The 9,517-nt window shown below is 40.0% G+C and overlaps 1 protein-coding gene across 1 annotated transcript in view; it reads right to left on the bottom strand.

The window, feature by feature from the left end:
- zgpat (zinc finger, CCCH-type with G-patch domain) overlaps positions 1-8,073 on the bottom strand; it is a 9,474-nt gene extending 1,401 nt beyond the window's left edge. The window contains exons 1-6 of the mRNA XM_015380443.1: positions 7,938-8,073; positions 5,261-5,898; positions 4,576-4,709; positions 4,324-4,488; positions 4,079-4,201; positions 1,679-2,090 (exon numbers count right to left, since the gene is read on the bottom strand). Coding sequence (XP_015235929.1) covers positions 1,679-2,090; positions 4,079-4,201; positions 4,324-4,488; positions 4,576-4,709; positions 5,261-5,865 — 1,439 coding nt within the window. The 5' untranslated portion in view covers positions 5,866-5,898; positions 7,938-8,073. The remainder of the gene's footprint in view (positions 1-1,678; positions 2,091-4,078; positions 4,202-4,323; positions 4,489-4,575; positions 4,710-5,260; positions 5,899-7,937) is intronic.
- Positions 8,074-9,517: the final 1,444 nt, after the last annotated feature.

The raw sequence follows: 9,517 nt of genomic DNA, 5'->3' as shown, positions 1-9,517 counted from the left end.
CCGGCCATTATTTACCTCCTCTGACAGCGAGACCGGCCATTATTAGAGACCCGGCCGCTATTGGAATACAGGCCAATATTAGAGAATTTACGGTATTACAAGAAAAGTCACAGCGAGAATAGTCATAAAATCACGATGAAAAAAGCCATAAAATTAAGAGAATAAAGTCCTAAACTTTATTTTAATAAAACACTATTCAATAATTCTCAATATCGACTATAATAAAAGGCTTATATTGTGATGCCTTTTTTCGTAGTTCCAACTATAAAATGGTATCAATCAGGAGAAGATTATAGTACATTGATTATATTTCATTGTGATAAACCTAATAGGCAGGGGTGTAAAGAAACAAAGTACAAATACTTTATCGTACTTGAGTAGGTAACTCAATTAAGGTAACTACCTATCTATACTTACCTACTCAAGTAACCCTGAGTAGGTAAGTATAGATAGCCTCACTTGGCTATCTCTACTATAATGGAGTAATTATTTTTAGACAATTTTTTACTTCTACTCTTTAAATTATTTTGCAATTATCTTTCTACTCCTTACTCCTTACATTTTTAAACATTGCTCATTTTAGTTATGGCCTGTTGGTATTTTAATATTTATTTGACCCAGACAATTAATTTCCAAAATAAATTGTTTTTCAAGATGATTCAGTTAAATTTGACATTGTGACCATTAGTTAAAAACTAAGGAAAATTAAGTATAGGGAAATTATCCTCCTTAATTTTAGAAAAATGTTCCTTTAATAGGGTAGAGCAGTAACCAGTATGAAGTTAAAAGCATCTGTCATTAATATTTGTCCTCTATTTTTAAAATGGTACTTTCACACTTTTACTAGTTTAAAAAGCTTAAGTTGATCCTAACTTCTACAAAAGTTTCTTTGAGGCAGTAGGATTTATTTCAATTAAATCCAGTTTATTTCTATAGCGCCAATTCACAAAACGTCATCTTAAGGCACTTTACAGTTCACCAGATCATACGGTCAAATTGATTCAAAGTTTTCTATCTAAGGAAAACCAGCAATCCCTCACACTAAGCATGCTTGTAGCGACAGTGGAGGGGAAAAACTCCTTTTTAACAGGAAGAAACCTCCAGCAGAACCAGGTTCAGTGTGAGCGGCCATCTGCTGAGGCCGACTGAGACAGAAGCAGACATAATTTATACTTTGTTTATACTTCTACTTGATTAATAAACGTTAATGCTTTTGAAACCACTGCTAACAGGCAGCCTCTGTGAACCTATGAGTGAAGCTCCAAATGAAAATGGGCTTTATTTCCCAACAAAGCGGTAAGTCCAAGCAAACCTCAAATAAACAAAGGTACAAGTTCATGAGAGGAGTGTTAGAGGATGGGGATGACTGAGTTAGGAATTAAAAGTCTAACAGAAAATCTACGCAACATGACACTGGGCTGAAAGCTGAGTTTAAATTAGAGGAAATCATTTGTTTAAGGGTGGAATAAACAAACTTGTACATGTGGGTCACTGCAGCTTATAGATCTTCCTTTTAACATATTGGTTTGTTTTTTATGAATTTTAAAGGATGTATGTGACATAATGTGTAAGAGCTTTTAAAAGATTTGTGAAAGTCTCATGCTTTCATATCAATGATCATTTCAGGGTTTTAGAGAAGTCTGCTCGGTATCAAACTGGCTCCTTGTTCCGTACTGACCTGCCCGTCTGTCTGCCCAGCGTCTCGCTCAGCTTCTGGATCTCTCTCTCGGTTTGGGCCACCCGCTCTGCAGCCTGGAAGAGCTTCACATTCAGACTCTTCTTGGCGCTCTTGCCCGCTCTGTAAGCCTCCACGCCGGTCGCTCCTGACGGCACAGTCGAGCCCCCCTCAGCAGGATTGGAGCCCTTGTCTCCCAGCTTGTGATTTAAAAAGTCAAAGACTGTACGCCGCCCTGCGGTGGAGACTTTAGGTTTTCTGCGGCGCTTTGGCCGGGCAGTCTGTGTGCCATCTTTAGCAGCGCTGCTTCGGGTGCGCCTCTGTGTCATCTCTGCACACTCGTCCAGAGACTTCCCCTTCGGCAGGAGCACGGCCATCACTGGTTCCACTCGACCCTCCTGCATCTTCCCAAGACCTTAAGAGACGAACAAATCACTGAAGAAAACATCTCATTCCACTCAAAGCTCAAATGTTAATGATTTAGTTTTTTCCCCCCAATCTATTATATATGTTTATACTGGAGTACATTAATTTAGAAAAGAAAAAAACATTGGCACATCAATGCATGAACAAACAATCCCTTTAAAATATGCTGTTTTTTATTGTTTACTATATTAAAGTGGTTTGGTCTTAGAAACCTCCTGTTTTTAATCAGTTTGTCTCCTTATGTGATAGACAACCAAAGCTCCATTAGTTTGACATTTTTTGAAAAACATTTAATAAACTCATTTCAGAAGGTGAAATTCATATGTTTTATATATTCATTACATAATCCAATATTTCAGCTTTTATCTTTTGCAGTTTTAAGGATTTTAGCTTACAGAAAAAGTAACATAGAATATTAGATAAGAAAAAAAATGACATTTTAAACAGAAATGTCAGGCTTTTTAAATGCTTGTTGGTCTCTTTGCAATTAAAATTTGCTCTGATAGCATCATTGTTATCTCTTCAGAATACTGCAGATTCTCTATGAAGTTCATATCAGGAGAGATGTTGGCCAATCAAGGCCACTACCACATGCTAGCAGCTCATGCTAACTTTTGTAGTTTGGGCCAGGTCATGTTCAGGGATCTAAAATGTCCTGCCTTATGGCTTCCCTTGACTGTGGACTTCAGGAAGTTCAGTAGACCAACACCAGAGGACACTGGACCTTAAGCAGCGTGGGTTCTGGACCTTGATTGCCAGAGGACACAAAAGGAAACTTTCCTTTTGTCTTAAAAATTGAGTTTGAACCACTAAGATCCCAGATCTATTTCACCAGATGTTTTTAATATCGTTCATGGTTCTAGGGATAAATAAATCGCCCGTGTGTTGTTGGTTTCTCTGGGCATTTTGTGTTTTTTATATAATGACTACAGCCTCAGTCTACTCCTTCAGAAGGATGTAATTGAAACTCATTTTAGATTGGTATAGCAGGATCATGTTCTCTGCAAACAAAGACTAACGTCTTATTTTTATCTCTAACCCTAAATGTTGTCCAGGCTACCGTTACCGAGTCAGGTTCGGTTGCTCTGTCTACCACTGGCTCCCTGTTTCGACGACGTGCTGCACTGTAGTCGACCATAATCCCGGTTGCTGCTCCAGCTGCGCGGTGGAAAAAGTGAGTCTGATGCGCATTGGGAGGAGCTACTCTATCCTTTCTTTGCCTGTAACAGTGGCAGCTATATGTGCTGTGATCAGTGGGTAAAAAGTAGTTTAAATCTACTTTGAAGTGAGAAAGTCCATCTGAAAACATGGTCAGTGCAGTCAGTTCATCCAGATTACCATCCTGCCTTAGAGTATTATTTCTGTCGGAGCTGCTCAGACCCCTGTACACCGGCAGGGCGCTGTCACTAGGAATAGCATTCAACAGCAGCCTCTGGCCCGGTCTCCTTCTTGCGGTGTGCCACAGCGGCTGAAAGGCGTTTTTCACGTACGTAATCCAAACTGCAGGCACCAGGATAATAAAAGCGATCATGTTTTGCTGGCAGATTTCGTCATTTTAAGTTAATTTAGAGATTTGCATCATCAGCGCTGCAATTGCTGCTCTAGTTCATGTGTTTTGAAGGCGTGGTTTCGAGGGGTGATCATGAAGGGAGAGGCATGGTTGTGTATGTTCAAAAATATACCTTGTTGGAACCGTTTTTCCAAGATCTCCTACAGCCCTTTTCAACAGATACATGCTACCTGAACAATTAAATACATAGATTTTCCATCAAATAATAAAAAAAAAACAATTGTAAATATGAATAATGATTTTACTGTTGGAGAATGAATACAGGAAAACTGTAAGGGGAAAGAAATACCTTCTCATAGAACTGAACTTAATGAACTAACCGGCATTTCGGCTGCAAATACCTTCTAAAAATAAATAACTGATGGAAGTTAAATGTTCTTAATGTAGAATGAATAAAACTTTCTCACCTTTTCCGTATTCGTAGCCCATTTTCAGCATAAGCTTGGATCCGATGCCTTTGGTATGCGCCTCCCAGCCACCAAAGTCGGCACTGTTTACTGTAACAGTAGATTCTGGGCCGGAGTCCAGAACTGTTACAAAAAAAAACAAGATAAATTTCATTGACAAGTGAAATCTAAAAGATGTATTGCAGTTTATATTTTACCACAGTGAATTCTAGTAATATTGTTTGTTTTGAGCATAATTTTTAGACCTTTTGCGTATCCCAATGAATCTGCATCTCCGGCTTCATCCGAATCCGAGTCGGAGGAGAGCGGGTCGTCTTCCCTCAGAGGTGGGATAATCCCGTCAGCCTCGACTACGGCATCTTTCATCAGCAGCGAGTCGAACTTTACCGTGTAGAAACCGCTGTCGATGTCTAACAGGAGAGAAAGCATCATGAATCAGACACACCCCCTACTGTTTTATTCCCCCTAAGACGTATCGTCACTTCACCAATAATTACCTTTTATCTTGGCCGGGTACCAGATCCCGTCCTCATGCCGAGCCAAGCAGGCAGAACCCTCTTCAAGATTACTGAGGTCTGACTCCAGGAACGCTCTGAGCTCCGACACAAACACCACCTCCCCGTGAGAAAACCTGCAGGGATCAGAAAATACTTTGAAATGCAGGGAAATCAGAGATACAGACAAACAAACGACTCTGACTGAAGCTCTTGGCTAAAACCACATTTACATGCAGTGCTGTGGAAATTAAATTCAACAACTGCAAACGTCCAGAGCTTTTATTTAAGTAACAGACCAAATATCTACATGTATTCATCCCCCAATCCTTCTGCGGCCTTTCAGCAGGATTTGTTCCAGGGTCAGCGTGTATTTAACTCTATCTGAGGTGGAGACAGCATGATACGCCCACCACCATTTTCTACCAGGGGGGGGACAGGAAGTCAGACATGGCATGTATCTACAGCTGGACTCAAAATTAGTTCTAACCCTGATAGTGTGTTTTTGGCAGGTAAAACAGAGTCCATGTAGCTGTACCGTTAAAGATCTAAGGAGCAGGGTAATGGCAAGGTGACCAAGTGAGAAATTCAGAAACTGTTAAGAGAGACAGGAATTCTTTTGGAAAAAAATTACAGATCTTTACTGAATAAAATCATAAACAGAATCATAAACAGTTTAAGAAATTACCTGCAGTTTTCCTGAAAGCGACACTTGTCCTCCAGGTAGAACGGGCACGGTTTCATGGATTTCTGGGTGGGGTAGACGTAGAACACCCTAACCTGTGCCTCAACTCCGTCTGGCGGCTCCGCCCCCACCACCATGGCGTTGTGATATTCCAGCGTCCCCCACGACGTCCTGTAGGGGGCTCTTACTTTGGTACCACTTAGCTCATCTTCACCCTCTTCATCCTCCTCCTCACAATCCCCCCCTCTACCTTCTACTCCATCATCCTTCTCTCTGGTGTCAGAGCTGCTACCTGAACACTCTCCCAGTTCGGAGTAAAAAGCAGCAAACTCTGCGCTCAGACTCTCATTGGCCCCGCTGCTGTCAGCTGCTACCTCTGAGGGGTTCACCAGCAGGTCGCTGCCGTCCTCTAAACTGGCCAGAAGCCGACTCTTTTTTACAGACACCAGACTGGCTTCTGTGAGCTCTATCAGCTGCTGAAGGTCTTCCTTTAGTTTGAGCAGGTCCGGCATCTGGCTTGGATCCAGCTCTGCCGACAGGGCCACCTCCACCTGCTGCAGCTGAGCACCGTAGGCGGCGATCGCAGCCTCCAGGGTTTCTTCATCCATACTGACTGCTGGGCACCATCAAATTACCCTGACCTGATTAAAGATAAAGATAAAAAGTTAGAACTGGATGGATGGATGGATGGATGGATGGATGGATGGATGGATGGATGGATGGATGGATGGATGGATGGATGGATGGATGGATGGATGACAGATAGTTGGATGGTTGGATGGTTGGATGGATGGATGGATGGATGGATGGATGGATGGATGGATGGATGGATGGATGGATGACAGATGGAAACATAGATGGATGGATTGATGGATGGATGGATGGATGGATGGATGGATGGATGGATGGATGGATGGATGGATGGACGGATGGATGGATGGATGGATGCTGACTATTTTGTTTATTTAAGCCTTGAGGAAATGCAGCAGTTGCACAGCAGCTGCAGGAATGTGAAGATGAGTTACAGTAATTATTAATCTCATACTTCCAGTAGAGTTACATAAAATTATCTTCTTTTTTTAAGCCTAACTTTAATTTCTGCAACGCATCACGGAGCAACAAGAAAGTCTTTTATCTGAATGAGTTATGTATTTAACTTCCACCCAGCGGTTGGTTGAATGTGGTGAGCTGGAAATCAGGTATGTTTCTTTTACAGTTGCCTTTTGTATCTCTGCTTCTGTCTCCTTGAACCCCAGCAGATGGCCGCTCTCACTTAGTCTGGTTCTGCTGGAGCTTTCTTCCTGTTAAAAGGGAGTTTTTCCTCTCCACTTTCGCTACAAGCATTCACACTGTGAGGGATTGCCTTTGAGTCAATGAGTCGATGCAATCAACTGGTTTTCCTTAGATAGAAAACTATGAATCAATTGGACTGTATGATCTGGTGAACTGTAAAGTGCCTTGAGATGACGTGTGTTGTGAATTGGTGCTATAGAAATAAACTGAATTGATGCCAACAAGCAATTGATTAAAATTGGTAGTGATCAGGGCGTGGTTTGGTGACACAGTAGTTAGCTCACACGAGCCGGGTCTCTTACACTGTCTCATACCCCCTTTCCTGTCAGCCTGCTGTCCATAAAAAATGAGCCACTAGTGCAGTTAAAAAAAAAAAATGGTAACAATCCAGATCATGTGCAAGTTTTAGCTAGAGGTGTAAGTCACAAGATGGGGGGAAATTTTGCTGCATGGTGTAGCTCTGCGCTCTCCGAATGCTCTTGTTTATTAATGTATTCATTCTGTTGTAGGTGCAACCTTAAAAACACAAATCACAAAAACAGATAATACAGTGGGAATACAAACATATATGTCACAGCCATTGCCCTCCAGAGGTGAAGACCCGCTCATATAATGGGCTACATTTGCTGCTGTTTATAAACTACATAAGTTAGCAAAGAATCAGATCCTTCCTCCCAGCAGCTGTAATACTTTATAACCACCACTGTTCCCAACAACCTCAATAAGATGCTACATTAATGCTGATTTTGTACAGGTAGTCAGTTAAATAACCTGCTGCTGTCATTTTGCACATCTCTGATGTTGCTGCTATTTTCAAATATCCATTACTGTAAAAATATCCATAGCTGTATATTGGTTATTTATTGTCCAGGTGCACAGTTTTCATATATTTAAAAAACAGTGCAGTATTTTGTTGTTCATCTTTTAACTCTTCACTATTATGTTATACTAATAGTTTTCTAAGGTCCATGTTTGTGTGAACATTTTTGTCCCCCCTATAATTTTTGTGCTGCTGTAAACACCAGAATGTCCCCATTGTGGGACAATAAAGGCCTTTTCTATTCTACTTTTCATTTCTTTCAGATTTTTTTTTTTTTTTTTTTATGGCAGGATTGGTCTTCCATATTCTGGTTCACCATCACTGCTGGTCTGTAGATTTTCACTTGACAAGGATCCTTACCAGGCTTACAAATTGGAGCAATATGAGCTACTGTCCAAGCGGATAGAATAACCCCCTCTGTGAGCTAAAATCATATATGATTAATGTTTTTGAAGCCTTGGTCTTTGTCTGCTCTGGGAAATAAAACCTACTGAAACATCACTTTAGCTGCTAGCCGTCTTCCCACGTAGATCGCAACAACTCTGGTTATAAAAGCACATTTATTACCTCAGTAAATAGTCGATTTCTGTGAAATCAGCTCTGCCTTCAGCAAAAGTGACGGCCTCATTGTTGGTTATTTTAGTAAGAATCCAGGAAAAATAGCTCGACCCAGGACAGAACCTACAGACCGGTGTCAGTTTGGCGGAAGTGAATAAAGGCTGAACTTCCGGTCAAAGTGTTATTCTTTCAAAATAAAACAAACATTTGAGTTTTCTCGGTTAATTGCAATTAATAATCAAAGGTAAAGACTGACAGGTGGCCTAAGAGAGCGGTTCTATATCATATATGGAAGTTATAGCGAAATATAAAATCAAACAACATTTACTTGTTTAAATTATGTTTAGTTTCTTGGGTGAGTTAAACAGAACCTTAAGATGGACTTAATTATCATTGAAGATGCGTGGGTTTATTACACCTTGGTATTGGCTGCCCGTTTTGTGTCAAGACTGATGTTTTAATCTAATTAAGACAGTTCCTCTGTCCGGATATAAAGTTATAATCTTCATTCTGTATGTGGCAAAGATTTGGAAGTGGAATGAGAGCAGCATTCTTCAGCTAAGAACAAAGTGTAATATTTTAAGGCTGGAGGATGTCTAATTATCTGCTAATGTGTATTGGGGCCACTTCCTGAGAGGTGAGCCCAGAGGTGAGCAGCTGCCTTCTGTAATTCTAAGAAACTTCTCTGATCTGAGTAAGATTACAATTTCTATCAGGATCTTTTGTCATGCCTCATTATTATTTAATACATATAAATTATGAAGTGTTTTTTAAAGAGTTTTTCCCGAGTGATCTCTTTTAAGGGAAAAGAACCGGAGAGATAAAGCTTCAAGGTGTAGACACACAGAGCCTATCTTTAACAACATAAAGACAGTTTCTATCATTTCTTTCTGAAGAACAATTCCAGGCTAAATTAATGTCTCAGAAGGATCTCCCAAAAACACTAATCTGTACATTTATTTTAAGTTAAATTAATAACTGCAATGGTTTCTTTACAGATTGCAGTTGAGGTGCAGCCAACATCCTCACAAAAATGAGATGAGTTGGGCCCATCAGCCCTGTTCTAATATCCTGACACTGGCTTTCAGAGGCAAAATCCTTCTGCTAGTTTAGACATCACAAAATAGCCTTGTACAAAAAAATAGATAAATATATATTTTAAAAACAACAACAACAAAAAAACACATTACAGATTTGTGGTCATTGTATAAATAAAGACTGAAATATTCTAGTTCAAATCTGATATGTAACTTCAAAACCAGAAATGAATAAGGAGAAAAAGAATTACTTTCTTGCACTCCATTTATCGGCAGCAAACATGAGATTGTGAAAATACTGCAACCCGCATTTCATTTTAAAATAATATTAAAAACCCTCTTAGACTGCTCTGTTTAGAATGGTTTTATGTCGTTATTGCTTCATTTCTTGTTTAGCTGCTTCTCTGTAGGTATCCCAATATACTTTTTCGTGTTTTCTTTTTTTTTTTTTAACTTAAAGCCCTGTAAATTGAATTTCCTGTCCCTGGGATGTGCTTTAATAAACACATACCTGCCATGCCAGTTAGTTTGTAACTTTCGAAAATATTTATT

This window comes from Cyprinodon variegatus, unplaced genomic scaffold (assembly GCF_000732505.1).
Source record: "Cyprinodon variegatus isolate N-32 unplaced genomic scaffold, C_variegatus-1.0 Scaffold214, whole genome shotgun sequence".
Lineage (NCBI taxonomy): Eukaryota > Metazoa > Chordata > Actinopteri > Cyprinodontiformes > Cyprinodontidae > Cyprinodon > Cyprinodon variegatus.
The sequence above is the reverse complement of the archived record's forward strand: the minus strand, read 5'-3'. Positions and strand labels throughout refer to the sequence as shown.